The sequence below is a fragment of the Anser anser genome (assembly GCF_964211835.1).
Source record: "Anser anser genome assembly, chromosome: 3".
Taxonomy (NCBI): domain Eukaryota; kingdom Metazoa; phylum Chordata; class Aves; order Anseriformes; family Anatidae; genus Anser; species Anser anser.
The window spans coordinates 85548329-85574052 of NC_139722.1; the positions used below are offsets into that span (position 1 = coordinate 85548329).

Sequence of the window (25724 nt, forward strand, 5' to 3'; positions counted from 1 at the left end):
CTTGTTCAAATGCATTCAGTTCTCTGTTTTCCATGTGTTAGCTGTTGAAAGGATAAGCTGTTGTCTACTGATAGGAGCAAAAGAGTAGTGGTAGGACATCCTGGTTTTTAATTATTGCTGTTAAAACTAATTCCTTATTGGCTTTGGGCAATTCGCTTTATCCCGTTTTATTTGATGTGCCATTTAATCCTTGAGCTGGGAAGGGCAGCAATAGTTAGTATTTCATCTGCTGGGATGAGTAAGAATTAAACCTTTAACATGGTATTTGGGATTTTTTTCAACAATTTGGAACAGTTACCATCTATAAATTGTTACTATTGTATTGGTGTCTGTAAAGAATGTATTCTGGTTCTGATTCTTGCTGTCTGTCCTCCTGTTAACTTTTCATTTCATGTTTAACTCTCCTTGAAGGCAAGGAGCTGGAATAAGGAGCATACTTCTAATGAACAGATAGATTCTGCAGAATCTATCTCCTCTTGAGATCCCTTATTTGTCTTATGCTCAAGGAAAGCCATTTCTCTTGTTTGGTTGCCAGAGGAAGACACAACTTACGTCTTTCCCACTTTGTACAATTCATTAATCTTCTAGACTGACTTTTTAAGGTGCGTGTATGCTAAAGGACAGGCAGTACTTCTTAGCAGGACTGGTATGGCTGGAAATGGCTAACAAGTCCTTCGGGTAGCAAGCAGAAACTGCGTTGTCCTGAGTTTGCTTCTGCATTGCCCGTCTGGCTGTGGCTCGTCACCTCCATGTGCTTATAGGGAACTCCTAAAACATCCTGCTTGGAGACCCCTGGGCACCTGGCACACCATCATCGTAACGCTCCCTTTCCAGTTTCCTTTACAGAGCACGCGCAGGTTGAAGTGGTATCTGGGGGCAGGTGTAGCTGGCCGTGTCTCGCCGCTCCTGTAGAACCAGTAGAGCAGTACTTGGTGGAGTGACCCGGGAACAGCCGAGTGGAGAAGTAAACTGCTGCTAATAAGGGGCAGACTACCCAAGTGATGTTTGTGCGCTTCCTGGCACCTGTTAGCTTAGCAAAATTGATGTTGTGTTAAGGACTGTGCTTTAGAAATAAACTTTTCAGGAATACTAGCAGAAATAATTTTAGGACAAGTATAAAGGGCAGTCATGGAGAGTGACTAAAGCCTGTGAGCCCTCTCTGAAGCAGTGAAAAAAGAGAAGTGGACAATTAGGAAGAGTTAATGCTGGAAACTCTCTGCTGGCTGCGCGCCCAACAGCTAGCCAGCATAGATGGCTAACAGCAGTTGCAGTAGCCAGAGTGCATGTGAGCATGGATAGCTTCTGTGCTGACCTCTCCACCTCTACAGTCCTGTGCCCTTCCCTTTTGTTCCCTGCAAAATGTACAAATGGACAAAGAAGTTGAAGAAAATCTTGGAATTGACACCTTCTTTCCATTTCCTTAGATCAGCTCTGCAGACACATTTGGCTTCAGAACAGTGTCTGAGTGAGTCCTTGGTGAAAGAACATAAGTCATACCTTTTTCCCCATCAGAATTAGTGAATTTGATTTTTAATATGAACATTTTAATTAAGAATTATTTTGTGCCTTGTACAAAAAGCAGATAAAGGAGTTTTTGCTTCATGATGTTGCCTGTATCTTATTAAAGATCCCACCACTCACAGCCATAGAAGTGTAGGATGGGTAAGGTTGAAAGGGACCTCTGGAGATTTTCTAGTCCATCCCCCACCCCGACTTAAAGCAAGATCAACTGGAGTGGGTTGCTCAGGACTGTGTCCAGTCGGGTTTTGAGTATCTCCAAGGATGGCAGCTCTACAACCTGTTCTGGGCAACCCCGTTCCAGTTTTCAATTGCGCGTACAGGTGAAGCTTCTTTTTATGTTTAAGAAGTGTTCCTTATACGCAGCTTGTGTCCATTGCCTCTCGTCCTTTCATTAGATACCACTGAGAAGAAACTGACTCGTCTTTACTTCCGCCTATCACATTTACATATGTTGATGAAATCTCCCCTGAGCCTTCAGGCCAAACAGTCACAGCTCCCTCAGCCTCACCTCTTCTGACGGATGCTCCCTTAATCATCTCTTTGGCCCTGTCCTGGAGCTGCTTCAGTACGTCCATATATTTTTTCCATAGAGCCCTGAACTGTACCCAGCACTCCAGATTTGTCTCTCGCCAGCGCTGAGTAGGGAGGAAGGATCACCTCCCTTGACCTGCTCATCCTAGTGTGACCCAAGATGCCATTGGCATTCTTTGCCATGAGTGCACGTTGTTGGTTCATGGTCCGTTGCTGCCCACCAGAAGCCCAGGTGCCATTTCTGTAGGGCAGCTTTTCCAGCGGGGTGGCCCTTGGTGTGTATCAGCACATGGGGCTGTTCCTTCCCAGGTGCAGGACTTTCCATTTTCCTTTGTCAAACTGCATGTAGTTCCTGTCAGTCCATTTCCTCCAGCCTGTTGAGGTCCCTGTGAATGGCAGCACAACCCTCTGGTGTATCATCCACAAACTTACCACGAGTTGACTTGTCACCCAGGTTGTTAATGAAGTTAATGAATAGTACTTAATGAATAGTCATTAATGAATAGTACTGGGCTCACTGTCAACTCCTGAGGATACACCACTCATGACAGGCCTCCAGCTGAACTTTATTTGGCTGATCACAGCCCTCTGGGCTCAGCCATCCAGCCCGTGTTCAGTTCACCTCACTGTCTGTTTATGTAGCCCATACTTTGAATGATCATCTATAAGGGAGTTATGGGAGACAGTGTCAAAAGCCTTACTAAAGTCACGGTAAACACCATACACCGTTCTCCCCTCAGCCACTGAACCAGTCATGTCATTGCAGAAGGCTAGTAAGTTGGCTAAGTGCTATTTACCCGTCATAAATCCATACTGAGTATTCTCAATGACCTTCTTGTCCTTCACGTGTTTGAAAATGGTTTCCGGGATTACTTGCTACGTCATCTTCCAGGGATTGAGGTGAGAGCAAGCAGCCTTGTAGCTCCGTGAATCCTCCTCCTAGTCCTTCTCTAAGATGAGTAAAATTTTCTTTCTTCCAGTCCTTTTAGCAACTATAAAGGTTGCATAAGAATGCTTATCCTCTAAGGTATCTTTTCATTTTTCTGCAATTTGAATTATTCTAGCACGTAAAATGAAATGGTATCTTGCATATCTAGTAAGCATGCATTTCAGTTATATCAGTTGTATATACTGGGGAAGAAAACTGAGGAAAGTTTGGTGAAACAGGTTTCCTAAAATGCCTTTTCCTTTGAAGGAAGGGATAGGAAGCTGCCTTAGGAAGCTTGTCAAAGCTCTTTTGTAATGTAAGAGTGCTTGCCATTTTTTGGATTTCCTATTTAAAATATGTGAGATGAATCTAATTAGATGTATGTAATGGAATTATATTTCATTTATATAGTTGCTAAGTTAAACCAGCAGTAGTGCTGTGCTTCCAAAAGCTGAGGAAAGCAACAAACGCAATTACAGTTCTCTGTTAGGTTCCACATAACTCTGCTACTAAGAGTTATCCTTTTTTCCTGTAAGCATGTGCCTAATTTCAGCATTGATTAGAGCTGCATGTTCACTAAAAGGGAAAATTGACCCCCGTTGAGAGTAGGTGGTGGATTAGGTTTTTTTATTAACAAACCATCTGCTTGTGTGTGTACTGAAGACATGTTGAATGTTCTCTTGAAAATGAAGTGACAATTTGAGTCAATAAACAGGTTTTACTTTCATCTAATTCTTGTGTCTGCATGTTTGCCATGGTACTGTGACTGACAGAAATGAAAGTTCTGCTTCCATTCCTTCCTGTCTTGTTTTGTGTGGTGTTTGTTTTTTTTTTTCAGGCAAACTATGACCTTATGCAATAAGAATACTTTTATTTTAGCCATGGATTTAAACAGAGGTGGTGGTTTTTGTTTATCTTTGTGTTTTCCTTGTTGCCTCAGCTATAACACCATGAGCACTGTTGTGAAGATCAGCTATGCTACTGGTCATTTAACTGGAACCAACTGTAACTGGATAAAAATACAAGTTCACAGATAGCTTTTAGTATGTAGTTAGGCTTTGTTTTAAAACTTATGATGGAGCAATGGGTTGGAAACTTATAATGGGGCAACTATTGGAAACAATTTCCCCATACCTTTAAACTATATTGCTTAGCTAGTGTGATTCTTTATTTTCTGGAATTAAGCACAAGCTTATTCATCTGTCATAGTATGTATTATAAATGCTTCTTCTGGTTTTAAATTTTAGGTCTAAAAATATCTGGAGGGGGATTAAGTGGTTCAACAAGTAACGCTCTAATGGATGACAGAGAATTTCCACCAAATGATCTACAAATAGACTCCAAAGACAATCTTCAAGATGACTATAGGGTGGAAAGTTTGGCTTCGTATTTGGTTTCTTCACCTGATGAAAATGAAAATCAACTTGACAATGATGGGAATGAGGTTCTGACCAGCAGTAGAACTGCTATGGGAAGACAGGATAAAGGTGAGCAGGACAGCATCAACAATAATGAGAATATGGACAGTGGAGACTGTACCCCAAGCTGTAAGGAAAGTGAGACTGAAAGGACATCTGTAAAAGTCCATATGGACCCCCAGCTGGAGGAAAAGCCTGTTATAGAAAAGCAGCAAGGTGGAAAAAGAAGTCCAAGAAGCAAAAGAAGCTCCGGAAAAAAATCTAAAGGTACTTCCTAAATAACATGTTTTTATTCTGTTTACTTAAAATAATAAAACTGTAGTTTTAATCTGTGAAGTGTTAAGAAAGTTATATTGTAGGTGCCACAGTAATTATTTTCATGTTCCACTAAAATACGTTTTAGAGTGTTAATAGTACTAAATCAGATTCAATTCTAGAAGTTTTCATTGTCTGTATCTGAATTAGTGAGCTATGTAACACATGGAACACATTGATGAAGGATGAGTAGAGGGAGGTGCACAGTTTCAGTGTGGAAATTGGGCTGACTTGCAAATCAGAATGGCCAGAAATTCAGGCAGTATGTTTTGGTTTATTTTAGGTGTTGAAGCGCAAGATTTTGGTGTCTTGATATAGAGTCAAGATTTGACATCTTGGTATGAGTACCAACTATCTTGGTTTTGGCCTGTTGCCATCAGAATTTACTTAGGTTGTTTAAAGCTTGATACATAGTGCTAGGATTTGCATTTCAGGTAATGAGCCACTCAACAAATACGTTTCTCCCAATTTTTCATGTTACTTCTCCTTTATATCTTTTGGATCTGAATTTGATAAGGAAGATGTAAAAGTTTATTACTTGTTCTTATTTGAGATGTTTATTCCCTTTTTGAATGAGTAAGATTTGTCTGCATCATTATGCGTATTTGGATTATTCCATAAATCATATATCTTATGTGTCATAGTGCTGCAAATACATTAATTAAAATCAGTGTATTTCATCCCATTGGTATCTTTTTGAAACTTACTTGGAACAACTGAGTCACTCCTACTTTTTTTTTCCCATGTATTTTTTTCTTCTAAGGATTGAGAAGATGGGGAATTCGGCAGTTTATAATGGGTAGTTTTAAAATACATTTTTCTTGCCAAAATTCTTCTGTGGCCTAATTCTGCTAAACGATGATGATCTAAAGGGACTGCAAAATAGGTAAAGCAAGGGAAAGGAAGGAAGCTTGTGTTCCATATCTTGTACATATAGGCAAGATCTAGAAGAGAAAAAATATGTTTTGTAGTAAAGATTAGAGGGTACTGAAATCTGTCATCATGAGGAGAATGATTTGTCCTTAAATAATGAAGAAAATCAGTGAGTATGTCTTGCAATTGTAGATTTCATGTATAAAAAGATAAGAAAAGTAAAACAAAAGAGGGATTGGAAGAAGTAATTGAGGACTGGTAGTGGAATAATTTTTTTTTAAAAAAAGTTAATGAAATGTAATATAGATCTGTGGACAGAAGTATCTGAAGTATGGTGAGAGGAAGAAATAAATTTACCCAAAAACTGAAAGTTATACTTTGCCCATATTCTGTTTCCGCTAGTTTGTATTCTTGATGATGAATGCAATCAACAGATGCAGAAGTACCACAGAAACAGCTGTGCACAGTAGATGGCAGTTCTAAGGCAGAAAGCTGAAATAAAGAAAACTTCCTGAAAAACCTAGAGATGCAGAATACCGCAACAGGGAAGAATATCCTGCCTGCAAAGTTTTTTAAGGAGTTTTCTTGGGAATAAAAATAGAATCCATGTGAACAAACTCTAACTACTTTATTAATAAAGAACCTTGATCATTACAGTAGGAAGATCAAAATACAAAATTATATCATATTTCCCATTGACTATGGGTTAATTTACATTAAGCTTTCTAGTTATCATCGTATGGTGGTTCTCCTGTTTTCACACGATGCAGTGACTGTCACAATTTCTTGATGTTGCAGATGTCTTTATTTTAGTGAGAACTTTCCTTTTTTCATTTTTAACATCAGCTATTTTAACTAATTCTTGAGTATCCCTCTAGTGTCGCTCTACATAAAGAACCAAACTAGCTTTCTGTGCTTTATGCCAATTCAGAGAGAGAATAGTCAGAGAGGAAAATCACTGAATGGGTGACAGCAGAGAGTCACACAATCCAGTTAGAATCTCAGACTGAATACTTGCAGGACATGTATTATGGTGATATTTTTTAATTTTTATTTTTAACTATTGAAAAATCATGGATGAGCTGGCTTTGACTCATAGATATAGAAGAGTGTTATGAATCGTCCTCTCTTTCTATATAAGCAAACCTGTTACTGTCGCTGTTAATGTTAAATCTGGAAAAGCTGATGTTTGACGTAAATAACACGTCTGTATCTAGTCACTTGCTGATATCTAAAGGAGTGAACTTGGAGTATGGAAACCTACCTTTTATTTTTTCGGGACTTGCTCAGCAGAAGATTGGTGATCGCTAGAGAAGTCCCTTTTCCACTCTGAACATATGTTTTTACTTCAGAAGAAAGAGCGAGTACTGCCACTTGCAGAGTGTTTGAAACCCTCTAAATATTTTCTTATGAAGTATAAACAACTACAAGTACTTGACTGTTATGTTTTTGTATATATTTGCAATGTGTAGGAGCTACAGTTACCCTAGCTTCTACAATCAGTGGCAGAGATGAAGGAATTACTGTAGCAGTTGAAGATCCATGTTGTTGAATGTCCTGCCTCTGACAGTGGTCAGTAGAGGATTGCTAAATAAGAGTTCTAAGGACAAGGTGAAGAGAGATGTTTGGTAGTGTCTTCTCCTTGCCACCAGAAATTGCCCATTCGGGATCTCCCTGGGTGAGAATAGACAGAATCCAGTGGCTTCCAGTGAATTTGCCGCCCGACTTTAGTTGTTTCTCCCATTCTTTTTGTACGCTAATAGTTTCGAATAAATATATCCGGTAAGGAGGCCACTGGTGATCAAAGATGTGATGTAACTATAAACGGACAAATTTAAACTTTAGTGATTATTCATCCTTGGATTCCTTGTAGTGAATCGTACTTGCTGTAGTGAGATAGAGATAGTGATTCATGGAGCGTCACCTGCTTCAGTGTATTTTTATAAATGTGGATCTCAAATTATCCCCGTTCCCTGAAAATAATTTTGTCTTTTTCTGAAAGGTCATCCCTGGCATAATTGGTAACTTCATATTGTAAAATCACACTGTGTAATTCATGAACATAGTGTAGCATGGTGTCTTGCACTTGATTGCTTTTCCTGGTGTTAAATTCTGCAACGCACACTTTTCCTGTAATTATTCAACTTATTTCATGAAGTAGCGTAAAGATGGGAGAGAAAGTGAAGCGGTTGGGATGGATTTGGTGTTGCAGCAAATTAAATACATGACTATAAACTGGTCACATTTTATGGAGAGCCAAGCAGAGTCATTTTACTTGTTTGCTGTGCTAAACAAGATTTTGAGCTTGCTCAGCTATAGTTTGATCTTTAACGATGTTCCCCCCAATACTCCTGTCTGTTTAAAAAAAAAAAAAAACTCTTAAAAATGAGGTATTTTCAAAATACTTAAATACTTCGGGGGGGGGAGGGGTTATGGTTCTTGAATGACTCAGTCTGAACCAGCTTCCTGGTACTGAGTACCAAAAATGTTTTAAAAAAAAAAAATTAGAAATGTTCTGTACCAGAAACTTCTGTTACTGATGAGAGACAAAACTAATGTTACCAAATAGAAAAATTAAAATTGAATTGAAAAACAGAGGACAGTATCTGTAAGTTTATTTTGATAGCTTTAATTGGTAGCAAATGCTACATACTTGCACATCTGACATTTTCAAGCAGGTGGCAAGAGCAGCTTAATTTCATGTACTGGAAGTACTGACAAAAGCAGGAGTGAGACGTGGAAAAATGCGTTTGTTGCTTCCATTCAGAAGGTCTGTCAAAGTTGGAATTTTGTTCAGACATGGGGCTGCTTCGGTGAACTTTTAGAAAACTTACGAGAAAGTTTGCATCACCCCTTGTCTTAGGAGTTGTTGGCACTCCCAGTTGGGCACAGAAGATGTCAGTTAAAAACTTTGTGAGTCTGGCAGGTCAGGGACTTGAACTTAGGTATTTGCCATATTCCAAATGAGTGCTCTCGCCATTGAAGAGGTGATATTTTCTGTTTCATTGTGTTTTTTTGGTTGGTTTGTTTTTCTCCACATTCCTTTTCATAAAGGATTTTAGTTGCACTCTGGTATGGAACAAAGTGTGCTTTTCAGTATTTATGTTTTGCAAAGTGAAAAAAAAAAAAAGCATCTTTGTTTCTTTAAATATCAGACATATACATAACTGTCTTTTGTCATATTTTTTTTTCAAATCTGCTTTAGACAGTAAGATTGAGTTCCATGAAAAAGTGGTGGTGTGTGTCCTTTTTAAGAATATGGAGAATAAATAGAGGAAGTGGGATCTTGCCCCATAAAACTTTTATGATAAAATTATATTCCTAAGCGTTACTGCCACGAGAAACGTTCTTGGTTTTGTTGTTACTAAGGCACAAATGCTGTCCTGGGTTTAGAATTATCCTGAATGGCTCTGATGTGTTGCTTCAACTTCAGTGTAGTAAGCTGAGGGCAGAATTGGATTCCCAGTGGGTGACAGCTCAACTATATATAGGAACAATATGCAGTGTATAAACTATGTATTAGAGCAGCGGTACCAAAATAACATTAAACTGAAGTTGTTTTTTTTTTTTGTCATAGTTGCTATTGTGCATGTTCCGTGTTTTGATGTGACGGGTGTTTATTAACTCCTTAATCAAGTGCAGTTTGAAGTGGCTTTTTTTTTTCCAGAGAGAGGTGGACCCTCTTTTCTTATTTCATGACCGTGTGCTGAACAGAAACTTGTCTCTTTAAATACAGCCTTCAGTCTATCTCTAAAAACACCTTCTTGTTTGCATCTTGCATGCATTTATGTCTCCTGTTGCTTTTGGCACACAGTACGTGCAAATAAATACTGGAAAAGCAGAGATGTACATTAATATTGAAAAAGCAATATTAAATTACACCCATATTTTGTCTGGCAATAAGCCCTGCAGAAACAGCCACCCACAGAGATTATTAGTGCTCCTGACCTGGATAGTTTACAACAGAGAGTTTGTAAATAACCAAAAATAGAACGGTAGAGCCTTCAGCAGACAAGTCAATGCCTTTCTTAAGCCCTAAATCTCGAACCTGAATCATCACTGTAGGGTGTCAGTGAACACAAGGCAGTCTGAAACAGCTGAGTGCTTGAGCTGCCGAAGCAGCACAAGAGCGATGGTTACAAAAAGAGATGCTTATTGTTGGGAATAGGTTAGCTTGACACAGTGTCCCCATGTATCCTGCTTTTAACTGATAACATGATTTCCAGAAAATGGGTGTAGTTCGGGAATAACATACTCACCATAACTTGAGTTTATAAAAGTTTATTCTGCACTTCTCAGCGTCTTGGTGTATGTATCATCTATACAAGTTGCTTTTTATATGTTGTCTAATTAATCGTGAAGATAACTTCAGTAAATTTTTAATTTCACAAACACATTTGGTGACTAAAAATAGCTATGGAGCTGTGAGTGGATTCTTTTTCCTTTTTATTTACTTATTTGTTATATTTGTTATACTTTTTTATTAAAAAAAAATCTGTCCTATAAATGTATGAAATTCAGTGCATTTTTATGAAAAGAAATTGTTCATGAATTGGAGGAATCAACTATAGTTGATTTTGGCTAAGCACCTACTCTCTTGTGCTGGTTTAATCAACACAAGATTGGTGTATAGTCCATTCAGCTTGTCCCACCTTCTCTACCTCACAAGTCTCTACCCTGTCCCCACTTGTCTTTCTTTTCTCCTAGGTGAAGAGTCCAGATGTAATAGTTTTTCCTGATGCACCCTAACTCCTAATTTACTCTGAGATTTTTGATCCTTTCAGTTGTTCTCTGTACTTGCTGTTAATCCTGTATACCAGTCTTGAGATAAGAGATGGGAACTGTGCTGCCAAAATGCTGGCAGTGCAAGTCAGCAAAATTGTATCTTCTGTTTTGTTCTCAGCAGCCTTTCTGGTCGTGTCCAATGTTTTGTTGGTTTTTATTTTGGCACATGCTGCACATAGGCTGATGATTCCACAGAGCTGCCAACAATGACTCCAAGGTCTTTCCTGACTTTTTTTCATCTGGTTATGAAACTGGAATTTTACAGGCAACAGTTTAGATAATTTTCATAGATTTATTACTTTTACCTACACTGCATCTCATCTGCCACCTTTTTGCCTGCTCAAGTTTTTGAGGTCCTTCTGAACTTCATCACCTTGGCTCCAAAGATGTTAGTATCATTTGCACAGTTTGAGATTTCATCGACCATCTTTGACTTGCAGAAGGAAGTAAAGATACTGAGTAAAAACGGTCCATGATAGTCCCTGTCACCCTGGAGTATCCCACCACTGACTTTTTTCCATTTTCAAAAGGAACCATCAAGCCCTGCCTTTGCTTCCAGTCCTTTAAGAACCTCTCCTCCGATGTGCTGGCAACTTTTCATTTTTAGAAGAAAACAGGGATTTGCACCCAGAAATTTTTTTCCTGTAGTATTTTTACACTGTTACACTTTACATGGTCTTCCACCATGCCAGTCCTTCACGGGCGTGCCCACCCTTTTTACTTCTCTAAAAATAGTAGGCAGGCAACAGTGAAGTGGGAGGGAGTATACCATGGAGGTGCTGGTTTTCTGCCTAGCATGAAGTTCTGGTGGTTCAATTCAGTTCACGCTTCCTTGTGTCGTTGGTACCAACAGGGATCACGGCTAATGGCTCGTCTCCTGGACTCCCAAATAAGTAGTCTGGCTACTTAGGGGCTTTTTCCTTTCCACCCAGCAGTACGATCCTCCTGCCTGTCTGTCTTCCACAGTAGAATTCCCACTGTCATCATCTACTTCTTTCTGTCCTTTAAGATCCTGTCATCACCATGAGGAGATGCTGTGTTATCCTCTGAAGAAGGTTAAATTCACTTTCTCAGCAGGAACCTTTCCTTCTTTGGGGCTTTTCCCTCTACAAGTTCCTTAGCAGGCATGAAGAGACAGACCAAGAACCTCATTTCACATTCTCCTGGCCTACCCAAGACAGCCACTCCGTGCGTCCTCAGTTGGTCCCAGCAAACTCACAGGTGCTCTCCTGGCATAGGTGCCCACCACCAGAACCCCCGCTCATCACACAAACTGCTCCCTGCCTATCTGCCGCCTGCTATTTATTTGTTCTTCTTTTGTCCCTTCTGAGCAAAACTGTGTTGCAAAAACTGTAACATCAGTCACAACACTGTTTTTTAGGTCATCCTGGTCTCCTTTAATCGCTCAATCAAACAGTTTAGACTAGGTGTTTTTTCATCCCACATTAAAATTGGATCCCAGTTAGTAGCGTACAAAAATAGCTATTGTGTGTCTGTCTTTTCAGGTAGGTGAGCTGACATTGAGACAGACCTATTGCAACTAGTTTTGACAAGACTGATAATTTATTTACTTGCAGGAATGTTATTTCAGATCCTAGCTTTTTATTCACAGCTATTGTATTGAAATTTCCTAAAAATGCGGCTTGACATTTTGAATTCTAACCTAAATACTTGTTCTTTTCAAAGGAGTTCCTTCAATGGGAACCACAGCAATCAAGGAGGAAAATACTCTTGTTACACATACAGATTCAGTGCATGCTGAAGGTGCTGTTGAAGCAAATGAAAATTCTCACCAAAAAGAACAAAACCAAACGTTGCAGTCCCTTTTCTCTTTGCTCCGTGAAGAGGTTGAGCAGATGGATTCAAAGATACTGCCCCTGTGTCTGCATCAGGTACTATCATTCTGGGTTGTTGCACGCAGCTTTGTGATTTGAGACTTTTTCTCATTAGTAAAAAGGTTCGTTAATTCAACATATGTCAATATTCATATCTGGACAGAATAATTTGAAGTTTCTATATATAACAGAGGGTCACGGCAGATATCTTCTAATATATGTTAAATGATAAGTTACCTTGAAAGTATATTCTGCAGTTAATTGAAACTTAAGGGTAAGTTTTCTGATATCTTACACACTTTAAATCAAACTTGCTTTTCTGTGGAAGAGTTTTTGACAATATTAATTTTTTCCCCAGTCAATGAAGTCCTAGAGCGGGTTGGGAAGATTTAGGAAAATAACTCTTCAAAATACCTAAAATATGTTTTGTAGGACACTGGTGTAAATAGAAGACTGGTGATGTTTAAATTATGTTTTATATCTGTAATTATTTTTACTGTTGCAGACTTCTTTCTAGCATGAACTTCATGCGTGAATGCTGAGATTCATGCTTCCTGAGTATCTACAGCACAGTCACCACATGTGCAACACCAACAGAAATACTGTGTGATTTGAAAAGCAATCTTTCTTTTTTTTTTTTTTTTTTTAATAACTGGCAAAGTATGTTTTTCTTTTGGAAGATCATAGTGCAAAATAAGTATGTGTCTAGAACTTGATTCGCTATTAATACATAGTTTGATTCTGATTCTGTCAGACTGAGAATGGACTGGACAACATTTTTGGCTACAGCCTCTCATGGGCTAGAGAGAGACGTGAGACAGTGTCTGTTTTGACTTAGTTACATGATCCTTATTGCAGAAATTTGGGTGACTGTAATATTTAAAGCTTCTTCCCTATGATGACGCTCCTGCATCCTTGTTCTCTTTGATGTGGATAAGAGATGGTTTGAGTGTTCTCTTTCATATCACAAATTTTAGATACTTCACATTTGATATAGGTTTTTTGTTTGTTTGTTTGTTTTTTAAATACTTGTGTTCAAGTGAAGTTATTTTATGTTGTTCCTTAACTTACTTGAAACTTAGCATTAGGGTTAACCATTTGTACTTGTAGCCATGTTTAATTTGGTGTTTGTCCATGAGTCAGTAGAAAGGTCTCCTTTGGAAAACAATACAGTTAGGGCAAGAATTTCAAAACACTTCACAAACATTAAAGAGTGTCACTGACCACAGTGGAGATGAAATCTGTTCACAGCTTCGTAGATGAGGAAGCCAAACCCTAAAGGGAACAACCTTTTCAAAGTCATACAGGAACTGCAACAGAACTGAAAACAGAATCTGAGTTTCTAGACTCAAACATGTTAACCACACAGCTTCTCTTTTTTCCTAAGACATATTCAGCATTTTGTATTGGAATGTGTGAAAGGCATGTTTTTATTTCTGAGGTTTTTTGTTGTTTTATTCTGTTTAGAAGCAAATCCATCAGTGTTCATCAGCTTTCTTGGAAAGTCTACCCAGTTTTCTGGCAAGCACAAATAAGTTTTTGCTGTTCGAAATCTCAAAAGATTCCTCTCTTGTCAAGAGAGGAATGGAAAGAAATATGTTTCAGTTACCAGCTTAGTTTCCCTATATAGCTTTAAACCTTTTCCTTTCCAGAATATCAGCTCTATCTTTTCTGTAGTATTCCCCATCAACAACTCAGAGACAAAGAAAATTTAGATTCTGCTTAAAAATACTCTGATTTTTCCGAATGTCTGTGGATACTGCCTTCTCTCAGCTGGTTGCCTAGACTAATGAAGTGGTGCCTTTGCCATTTTAGTCCAAGAGCTTGTCCTTTATATCAGTTCTGAGAAAGGAGAGGGGAAAAAAAAGGCAACAACAAAAGATACCTTTACCTGATTAACAGAAAACATGGTTTCCTAACTGGGAACTAGACTTTTCTTCATGAAGTTCTTGCCACCTCCATGCTTGTAGTTTTGGATTTGAGCTGGCTGAAAGCAAAAGCATCGCTAGGAAGAGGTTAGTAAATCTAGTTCAGTAGTCTGCAGTTAATACGTAGCTTTGCTGTAGCAAATCTTTGCATGCCCATGTCCTTGGTATGGAAAGCTCCTTAGTGTAAATATAAGTAATGCCTTGGTAAGCATATATTTACTGTTCCTTTTTGCAGTGATCTATTAAAGATCAAAGTTGCAAAATTACGCAACCAAGGTAAAGCTTATTTTAAGATGTCACAGACAGAGATTTTGAATGCTTAGCCACAGAGATCTCTTTTTTCAATTCCTAGCCATTGGCTAAGATGATAGCTGTTACAACATTTAATGTCAGTTTACAATTTTTTTTAAGCTACAAGTGCTAGAGACTGACTTATATTTTTAAGTATTTTGGATGTTCCTGTGACATGTTGTTTCAAAGTAGTCTTTCTTATGTTTGGACCTCAGTAGCTACCTTGGAATGATTTTTATTATTTTTTTTTTTCATAATAAACCCCCTTAGCACTTTAAGGTCTAAATAATGCATTAGGGACCACTTTCTTTTTTCTTGTGTCAGCTCCATGGTATTTCTTTGTTTTGACATGTCTGTATTAACTCAGTGTCCACGTAGGTGAACAAGTCTTGAAGAACTGTTGTGATTTTTTTAGGGTTTTGTTGTTTTTTATTTTTTTCTTTCCAGTGGTCTTTTTTTTGGCAGAGCTGTCTTGTTATGAATCCAATTTTAATTGTTCCATTACAGAAATGTCAATTTAAGGAGGAAAAGCCTCAGATTTGTTCTGTCATAACAACTACAGTGCATGTCAAACGGCTGCCATCTGGGTTAACTACATGACTTGCTCTGTTGTTGAAGAGCTTCAGATATCAAGGTGCTAGGCTTAGTGAACTGACACGGAGCAGAAGGTCCTTAGATCTTTTTAACACAGAACAGAAGCTTCATGAAAGAAAGTGGCAGAAGGTTGCTGCAATGGTGGTGTCTGGATTCTGCTGGCAGAATAGGAGTAACATGGGAAAAAGAAGAAAAAAACAGAAATTCAGTCCTTTTATGTTTATCTCATGAATTTCCAATGCTTAAAATTTGAAATATTGTAAACAGGAAGCCTGTTGGTATGTCTCTGATCTTGCAATAGGTAATATTTTCAGTTTCTTTGATCCAAAAATTGTTCTTTTGTCATCAGTCAGTAAGCCTATGCTTTTCTATTTTATTTCATGGCACTGTAATGCTCAGGAGAGCTCAACAATATTACTTCTGTCAAACGTAAGGAAGCAATGGTTAATAATAGAATTCAAACTCTTTGACCCATCTCATATCAGTAAATACAGTGCTCTTCTGGGTTATCTTAAAACTTTCTAATATGATTGTTAAAAAAAAAAAAGCTGAAATAAGTGCTTGTTGTAACAAGATAAAACCCAACTAACATTTGGGAAAATTCATTTGTGTGAGTAGACTTAGAATTTCTTTGTTGTTTGATACTCTTTTTAAACATCTTTCCTAGAATAAGAATACATGCACTTAGTCTGAACACTTATGTTCTGTTGAAACTAAATACAAACCTACAAAACAGATGTTTAAAAACTATAATAAAAAGTTCTTACTATATCCTTACCGCTCTCATAAAAATAGAGAATGCTAATTTTTCTGCCCTTTTCCTTTGCAGATAGCTGAGACCTATTTTCAAGAGGAGGAATGTATCCTTTTACTTGAAAAAATTATGTGGTATTTAAATAATCTGTCATGATAAAACATAAAAGACATACTTTACAATTGACTCACAGGTTGTGGGTCAGGGGTAGAAAGAAGTAAGAGCCCTAATTTACCTATGAGTGAATATACAATATGTTAGCAAGTCCTTCTTAATCAGACATCTGGAATATGAGTTAAGTAATAAATCCACTTTCAAAACCTGTGCTGATAGAATCATTAGCAGTTGTGCACAAACAAGGAAGTAAGAAAATGTTTTCAAAGGACATCTGTTTTATGGGATAAGTTTTGTTCTAAGTACTAGTAACTGGGAATATGTCCAATCCAGATAGGATTTATATTCTCTTATATCAAGTAGGGCACTAGCGTTGCAAGAACAAAATTATTACAACAGTTGATTAGAATAGGTGCTATTAGTGTCTAGATTAGAATAAAAATACCAACCACTGAGCTAAGGGAGATCAGTAACTTGCATACAATAGCAGCATGTTCTTTGTCAAATGCTATTTAGTCAAAGTCGTATCAAAGTAGTTTCAGAACCTTGTCACAGGAAACCGTGGGTAATTGCTTCTGGAAACAGCTAAGTTTACTTTGATTTCTTCATAGATAATGCAAACAAGTTTGATCAGCAAGTTCTAATAGTTGAACTGCTAATAATTACTCCAACATATTTCAGTAATTCTGGGAGAGAGTAATAATATTAAACCTTAAAGTGAAATGATATTTTTAGAAAACCTGTACTGGGTTTTTTGTTTGCTTTTGAATGAAAATGTTCAGATTATAAAAAGAAGAGGCAAGTGGTAAGCCCTTAAGGTATATATGATTCACTAAGGTGCATCATAAATTCAAAAAAATCTGTGCATACAGATTATTTCTTTATTGTGTAATTTGTTACCTTTGTAAAAACAAACAAAATAAAGCAACTGGGCAATTATAATGATTAAATAACAAAGCAAAAGAAGCTCGGAAAGGTATTCTTGAAATTTAGCCGAAATATATTAGGCTGGAGTACAAAACCAGAGAAACTACTGTAACAATATTTTAAAAGAAATATGTAAAATATCCATCACTATCTTAGAGAACATCCATCAGAAAAAAATATATATATATTTATAATGCAACTTAGAAAAATAGAAAAATTCTGTAGAAAAATTACGGCTCTCCATGGAAAAATACAGTAAATTTAAAATGCAGTATACACCTGATGTGTGGAATTCAACACCACAATATAATACATATTTATGAAGGATATCCCTTCTGTACTTGCAGCCATCAGTTTCCTGAGGTTAATAAAGAACTTACTTTATCATGTTGCATAGTATTAATTATCCATGATGGGCATTTTAATTCATCCAGTGTAGAACTGCATATTTAACAATAATGTAGGGTTTTCTGCTGTGATCTGTAAGGCTCTCTCTCTGATCTGTAATTCTGTTTCTAATAACAGATATCTTGAAGGCAGGGAATATTTCTTCCATTAATATTGTTATTTATAAGCCATGATATATACGTGTTGCATAAGGCTAAAAAAAAACCAAGTACTGATGGTGTATTCACAATAATTACTTTAGTGTTTTAATTAGAATGAATAATGGATTTTTTTCTATATTACTATGAACCTCATTCAGACTACTACTATCCTTTATATATCCTACTGTATATCCTACTCTGTGTATCCTATTGTAGAATTAAATTTGAAATAGCTGACAAAACATAGCTTTAAACAAAACTAACAACTGAGGACTGATGGAACTAAAATTGTCCTAAACTATTGCGAATTTAAAAAACTATCAGTATACCTTTCTGAATACATTGGTAATGTTGAGGGGAGGGGAAAGAGTTCTTCATGTAGAAGAAAAGTAAAGAGAATCTTCAGAAAAAAGAAAAAAGGTGTCTCAGCTGTCCAGCAGTGTTAAATGCAGTTGTTCGAAAGAGGGATGGTATCTTTGTAGAGTCTGAGTTGGGAAAGTTTTTGGTTTTGTTTTTTTTAATACTGTCACCAGTTGGTCAATAAGAAGGAGTTGTATTTTCAGTTAGTTATGTTTATTGACGTATAATTGTATATCTTGAGAGAGGCATATTTGTGTAATTGTTTTGCTTTTCATTTACCACAGATTTTATTTTCTGAAAACAGTTGTCAGCATAGTAACCTTTTGCTCATTTCTTTTCTAGAAAAACTTGCTGGCCACAAGAGATGGGTATAGGTAACTGCTGAAGAGAATAGGGTTTTCATTTTTGGAACTTATTTGGTTCTCATTTGCTGTATTCATGTCTGCTATTGTTTTCATCCTTGCATAGAAATATAGATGCTAACTATTATTCATTTTGATTCAGTAATGTCAAATTTCAGGTACATAATGACTGTCCTTTCAGATGCGGTGTCAAATACAAATAATTCATAATATGTTTGTGTATGTGTGCTTTCTTCTTTAACCTTCCATTAAGATGAGAAGGCAATGAAGTTCATTCAGCTTGAACGATTGTATCATGAGCAGCTACTTGCTAATCTTTCTTCCATACAGGAACAGTGGGGTAAGTGTAGGCTAAACTATTATAGTAGAAGGAAGAGATCATTTGTTTTATATTTCTAATTAATAGAGCTTGCGTTTTGCCAGCTTAAAAATGTTAAACAGCAAAAGTATCATTTATATCAGAATTTCTCTAACTTGTTATGAGAAAAGTAATCCTTCTTTGGATTCCTTCTTGCATATATCATGAAGAAAGCATGAATAGTTTATCATTCTTTATTCTGTCAATTGAGATTTTGATCAACAGTTGTTTGGGGGTTATTTTTGTTTTAAGGTTGATTAAAATAATATTACGAAAATAAAGCACGTTGTGACAAAATACAATGCTTTTTACACAGTCTGAAACAAGATTGTAGAGCGTATGCAGAGGAGCTGTTAATATTTCTCTATGAATTAATTTAGCATTCATGTTTTGTGTTAAGCAAATATAACTCCTATAATACTTTGCATAAAAATATTTTGGTTTAATTTAGAAAGAAAATGGAAAACAGCAGTTTCTAGTCCAGTTAGAACGCTGAGGAATTCAGCTAAAGAACTGAGTAGTGAAGAGCTGGAAAAGCTTACTAAAGTTTGTTCTTCGCATCAACAGTAAGTATAAGAAAATATTACTTTTACAGTACTAATATGCTAGTGCAGCTGTTGTCTACTTACTACTATGGGTGTTTTTAAAAAGTCAATCCCAAAATAAAATCTGTATCCCATTGACTTCAGTGAATTTGCTTATAAAGTGGTTGCTGTTCCTGATATGCAATTGACATGTTTCAGTTACTATCAGTTTTCACAGTGTTCTCATATGATTTGAGGAATGTACAGGGACTAGATCTGGACTGTTTTCAGCAAATCATTACTCTGCCAAAAATGGAGTGTTGAGTTAATTTGTATTTTCAGCCAAAGTAAAAACTGGGAAATGTTCATTTAGGAAGAGACAGACTGCAGATCTGATGATGGTGCTTGTGCCTATACCTAGTGTTCTAATCACTGTTTTTAAATACAGTTGCCTAACACCTCAAACTCGAGTACTCACAACTACTCAATAGGACTTCATTTGAAAATCTTTGACATTTTAGGACAATCACTAATGCTTTGAGTCATTCTTGTTACCTTCTGTTGATTTCATATGGGTTGCTTAAACATTATGAAGCAGCAGTTCTGTACTTGACTAGTGTGACAGTCTTTGGAAAAGTTAAGAAATCTTTGTTTGTACCTGCTTTGCCTGGTTCAGCAGCCTCACAAACCATTTTATCACAATATAGCAAACTTTTGAACAGTTCCTGGGGTACACTTCTGGATAGTAACATATAAAGGATTTTACCCATTAGGAAGGCAAAGACCTGTTATTTCATGGGTGAATGTCTTACCCGCTAGGCCTTTTAAGGGACTGGTGAAAAAAGGATACTAGCTACCCCTGAAAAATGATCGGCCAAAAGATGCCCTCAATCAGATGGGGAGAGAGAATTTTTCTCAAATACGTCTGCTTTGGCTTAGTCAGTTGGATGTAGCAAAAACAAAAATATTCCTGTTGTTCACAGAGTGTGATGTAGCTTCCACATTTTTTCTGTGGGTGACAATACAGAAGTTAGAAAGCACCCAGGCTGACCATCAGAGCCCAGGCTGAGGTTGTTTGTTGTACTCTGAATGCATTTGGCGGGGGGAATCCCCAGAAAGCGTAGGCCTGCGTTTCCATGGGAGGTAGAGGCAGCTCTGGCACCGTAGCTGCAAGTTTTCTCCCAGAGCCTGCTGCTGCTGCAAGCTTCCACTCTGTGCGCCTGCAGGGTTCCTCAAGCTACATTTTATATATGTGACCTTGCAAGCCCACATGAAGATTAGGATTCAAGACTATTACAATTTATATGCCACAACTAGCAGCACCTCCCTAGGCACTGAATTCTCACCTTGTTGAGAATAATTTTGCTTTCTCCTTCTAATTCTTACATGCAGCCTCACTTTTAAATATAAAAATTCAATTACGTAAAATCATTCCTGGTTCTGAAGAACCCTGCAACTTGATAAAAAATGAGGATTCTGTTCATTTGCCATGATTAGTTCTCTGTATATAATATTACTTTTCCAGAACTCTCTAGGCAAAAGTCTATTTAATATATTTTTTCTAAGCTTTATGCTCAATTTATTTTGCAATTAAAATAATACTTTAAGACAGGGTCTTGGAAAATATGAGCATTTTGCTTTTTAAGTTGAAAGCAAGGTACACATTGTGCACGAATGTTTACACAGCTTGCAAAGTCCACGCTATTAGCAATGCTGACTCACCTGCGAATCCCAGTGGAGTCAGTGGAAGCTGTTCTATCTTACAGTAGCCAGAAAATATGTCCCAGTGTAAACAGTCTAAGGAGAGGCAAGTAAGGTGGTGGTGGTGGTGGTGGTTTTTTTTCCCCTTCCTCAACCTCTGTTATAGCAATCAGTATTTTTAATACTAGTAGATCCTGTGTCCTTACGTGATTTTGAAAGTTGGCAGTGTTCTCCTTTAGCAAAAAGTTGTACAGGAATTTAGATCGCTTGATATGCTGCAGTAACTTTTAACTGCTTTCTTAAATAGGTGGGGCAATGTTTGGGCTAATTGGTCTTTTGATTATATTTACATATGGTACAGATCTGTGTTTGAAACTGTCTTAACATGCTGATGCCGTTTCAATGTTAGAAAAGTTCTGTGCTAATATTAGAGCAGAGAAAAGGCTAATAGGATTTCAGTGCCATTTTTTATGAAGAATGTTGTTGCTGAGTAGTTTAATTTATTCTTTTTTTCTTCATTGCTGCAGGCCACAGGCACCCAAAAATAAGGTAAGGAGCCATTTATGTGAATTTTGCTTTGCCAAAGATTGCTAATAAATTTACAACTAATATTATTAGACATGGTTTTTCCAGTTCAGTGCAGAACCATTTGAAGCTTGAATGTCTCAAGAAGTCACAGTATTCCAGTGCAAAAATGACAGGAAATGCTATCATATTTTACAGCCAGTAGCTGCAGAAATTACATGGGAAAGCGGTTGCTTGCTCCAGTTAATGGGATCAGAGGATTCAAAGAAAAGAGAAGCTGCTGCTTTTAAATCAGGTATGTATGTATATGTATGTACGTGTACATGCATTTGTTTGTATTAGTAACTTTTAATTACATGTGCTACACTGAATTGGGGCTACATATTTCTTTAACAGCACAGAAAATTAAGGAGCTTTTTGGGTTTCTTGAAGAGAAAACTATAGTTTTGTTAATTTTTTTTTGGTACACACTTTTAGGTCATTTTCATCCTTCTGCCTTGGGGAGCAGCTGCTTTATTTGAGAAACACGTTAGAATCATTGGGTTTTTATGAAACATTTGCAAATTAATGAATTGTTAAAATGGAGACAGAGAGGGAAACAGCATCATTAGGCCACTAGGCCGTGCTTTATCTTTCTCTTTTGCAGCAAAAATGTTCTCTTTATGCTGCACTCCGGTTGCCAAAAATCGCCTGAACTTCAGGACCTTTCCTCAAAAACAGCCAGAATTTCTCACAAGATGAGGGTTGGCATAGGTGACCTCTAGAGGTCCCCTTCAACCTAAGCTATCCAACAAGTGCATATTGGCCAGGATGTTCAGAACTTGGAGTTAATGAAAATACAGAATAGCAAAATGATAATTCTCTAGGTGTGTGGATTCTCCGCATCTTCGTCCTCTTTTCACTGTGACCACTATACTGATCCTTCTCTGTCTTAGCAACCTAACTAAAAACAAAACATTGAAAACGTGGAGCAAACATGCTTGACAGCTCAGAAAGCAGATCAAAAGAACTGAATGTCCTTTTGGTTTTGGATGGCTGAAAAAAAAAAAAGTACCTATAATTACATCATTTTTATTCCAAGTGGGAGCAAAAGCTTTCTGGAGAGCAGAAATTCTGACCTTTTGAAACTTCTGAATTAAGTAGCATTTTTTGTAAATGTTAAGATACAACATCTAGACATATTAAAATTAATGTGAAAGTAATTAATGGTGCAAATGGATTTTTTCGTGTTTTTCTCTTAATGTAACTCTTGTCAAAATGTCATCAAAACCTTTGGGTTCCCGTGAAGTGTTTGTAAATTAATAAAACTATGTATTCCATTATAAAGCTGTTCTGCTGAGAATTTTCCAGCAGTGCTGAATATTTTGTCAATACAAAGATAGGGGTATTTCAAGCCTAACTCAAGATTAAATGCTTAAGATTTACAAGAGATGCTTTTCACAAATTAGTACGTTCTTGAGGAAGCTATGACTCCTGACCCTGACAGATCTCTTGATCTGTTAAGACAGCTTGTCTTTTAATAAAAGCAATGGTCACTCAGTTACTACTGCCCCTCACAATGTCGATGTGTCAGCAGCATAGGGCTGAATGTTTTTGTCACAGTTAGGATTTGGGCGGGGAGGGCACTGGTATGAGCTAATACAGAAGATGGACAGAGATGATCCATAACTCTGGATTTATTTACGTTGCTCAGTGCTGGACAAAAGATATCCAAGCTGTGGGTAAATGATACAGTGCTCCATTGATAAGGACTAAAGTAGTATATACACATGAGGCGGAATCTTAATTTTCTCTGAACCCCAGTGGAATCCTATACTATTAGAATTATACAGTTTCTAATATTTATACTAACCAACTAACCTGTTCAGCACAGGCCTTCTCACTGTGAACTTACAATGCTTATCTTCTGCTTTTGTCAGGTTTTTTTCCTACAACAGCAAGAACCTTTATTTATTTATTTTTTTCTCCCAACATTCTACATAGAAACGTATCTGCCAATATGAAAGGGAGAACTACTGAACTCAGCTGCTGGTAGTAAAAGTGTGACTTACGGTATGACAGTAAAAGGAAATGCACAAGTAGTTTGAAGACTGTCCTTCATGTGAATTCGTGTTCTATTACACTTTCCTCCCTGGCAGATTTTATCTTTGATTCCACCGACAGAAAGGTCGGGCCCTTAAAGCTATGTGTGTATATTAAAAGATGAGAATTGATGCATACTATATCCATTAATTTATTTGGTTTCTAACTGAAAACTGTAGTGTTAATTAAAGATAATCATGTTCGTGTGTTTTATGAAATCATCTCTAGTGAAATGATGAATCTAATAAAACACTTTGCATAAATTTGCAGTGTGTACATATAACCCTATTTTCAAGGTGTCGAGAAACTTCTTACATACCCTGTTTTCTTTTAAGCCATAAAGGATTTGTTTTTAAATGGAAACGGGGACAAAGACTAGGGAAGTGTGAATTGTCCACTGGAAGAATGCCATCGTGTTCTCAGCACTCCCTGCTAGACTGCCCTGGGGTAACAGAATGAAGTGACTGCAGGTTTCTGTGATGAACAACGCAGGTGGCAATTTAATAGTAACTGTTTGGGGGGGGGAAGCTTAAATTTCTATAAGTGCTTTTACTGGTAGAAGATTTTCTGTAGACACTTTGTTACAACTCCGACAGATAAAAATTGCTGCCACCTTGGTGGGTACATCTTCATTTAACTTGGTAGGAAAAAGCATCTTCTGTAATGTAAGTCTTCAAGTGTTTGTCTTAGCTTGCCTTGAGCATGTAGTGGGCATGAGTTGTCTAAATCAGGTGTTTTGAAGTAGGTGTAGAGAAAATACTGAAAGCTGCTGAAAATTTGATGTGCAATGTAATGGTGATTGTTACATCTCAGTTCCTGTACCTCTGCAGACAGATAACAGTGTTGGCATCATTTATTACTGTCTTAGGAATAGAAGCCTGAGCTGAAGGGCCATCTCTCTTTGTAAAGAATTTGATTTAATTTCCGTTCCCATTTAATCTTTGATACTGCAGTTGGGGTTACCAACAAAGATGCCTGTTGTAATGTGGATGTATCCACTGGGGGAAATTGACAGATGGTAACAAAATCTTGTCAGAGTAATCCAGGCTGTGTTTGAACTCATGACCTATATGTGTAGGGCTCAATATCACGTTACAAATCCCTTGGGCTATGTACTACATCTGTACCTAGTTTTCAAGAAGTCCTGGTCTCATACCCGTTTCTTCATTCATGTTACGTTCCCTATACGCTCTCAACCATTAATGTTGTTCTTTTTATCTGCATTTTGAGATGGTTGGATATTCTTCTTCAATTCCCAAGCCTAACTCTTCTATGCTGTCTTGTACTTCACTATGGGGGTAGTTTAGAATTTAATAAAATTGTGCCATAAACTGAAATAATGTGACTATTTCCTAAAAGACAAAAGAATGTGACCCTGTTTCGTGTAACAAGTGAAGGAAATTGCTCAGATTTAAAGTGTTTTAACAGGTGAGGGAGGGTAAGATTGTCATAGAGATATGATAATATCTTCAGTCCATCTTGTCAGAATGTGTACAGTTAATCAGGGCAGTGTTTAATCTCTTCGTTAATATATTCATGAGATCTTTCTGCTTTTGGCTGTGACCCAAAAAATGCAAACAAGCGTTTTCTGGAGGTAGGAATTTGTTGTTTGGAGTTATTACTATTACTGTAACAGTAGTCCTACTGTAGCATTGTCTTAACTTAGTTTTTATTAAAGTTATGGAAGAAAAAGAGAGTTTCTGTTATAGTTAGCTTGCTTTGGTATTCTAATGCTGAATACTCTCTTCATAAGCCTTAAGGGCAAGATCTGGCTTTGAGCTTCTCATAATGGTTAATGTCTCGTAATTTTATTGGCAATTTAGGCTGCCTACTCTTTCATTAGCAGATCATGTCAATGGTAGGTGAATTCACAAACTACATAGTATTCCTCTCAGCTCTCTCTGAAATTTCAGATCAGAAAAATCCATTTCTATTTGTATTGCAAATATGAATACAGAAATAAAACGAATCCAGTTGCATTTTTAATACGTAAACTAACTTTCAATTCCAAAAAGTAAATTGTTATGCAGTATGCTATGTAAAATACCATAATTAGATTTTTAATTTACCGTTAACTAAAGGAGCTAGTTACCCACTTAAAAGAATTTAATTTAAAATGTATTAAATTAGTATAATTTCAGTTCTTTTAAAGCAAATACAGAGATCTTGTGCGATAGATACACCAGCATCAAAATACAGGGTTTTTTTAATTGTTAAGTGCATGTGTCTGTACTTCAGGCCTCCATAATGTGCAGCCATATAAAATATGCTTTAGAAGGAATGTAGCTGTTCAGAAAGACACTTAAATACATATTTTGCTTGAAGCATGGGAGTAAGTCTGTTTCTCTTCAGGAGGGCACAGTATCATGTGCTTAGCCTGCAAGAATGTGTGTAAACACTGTGTTAAATCAGGAGTCAGCTTTTCAGACTACTTGAGACTAACAAAGCTT

The 25724-nt window shown here is 37.1% G+C and overlaps 1 protein-coding gene across 3 annotated transcripts in view; it reads left to right on the forward strand.

Annotated features, from left to right (window-relative positions):
- The window catches only part of CNST (consortin, connexin sorting protein), a 55085-nt gene that overhangs the window by 11135 nt on the left and 18226 nt on the right, over nt 1–25724 (forward strand). For all 3 annotated transcript variants that reach the window (XR_014582086.1, XM_083830357.1, XM_083830356.1), the window contains 7 exons: nt 4228–4665; nt 12058–12263; nt 15849–15879; nt 18338–18424; nt 18894–19008; nt 21195–21216; nt 21391–21487. Coding sequence is in view for 2 of the 3 variants with exons in the window: in XM_083830357.1 (XP_083686483.1) it covers nt 4278–4665; nt 12058–12263; nt 15849–15879; nt 18338–18424; nt 18894–19008; nt 21195–21216; nt 21391–21487 (946 nt within the window). In the remaining variant the exon portion in view is untranslated. The remainder of the gene's footprint in view (nt 1–4227; nt 4666–12057; nt 12264–15848; nt 15880–18337; nt 18425–18893; nt 19009–21194; nt 21217–21390; nt 21488–25724) is intronic.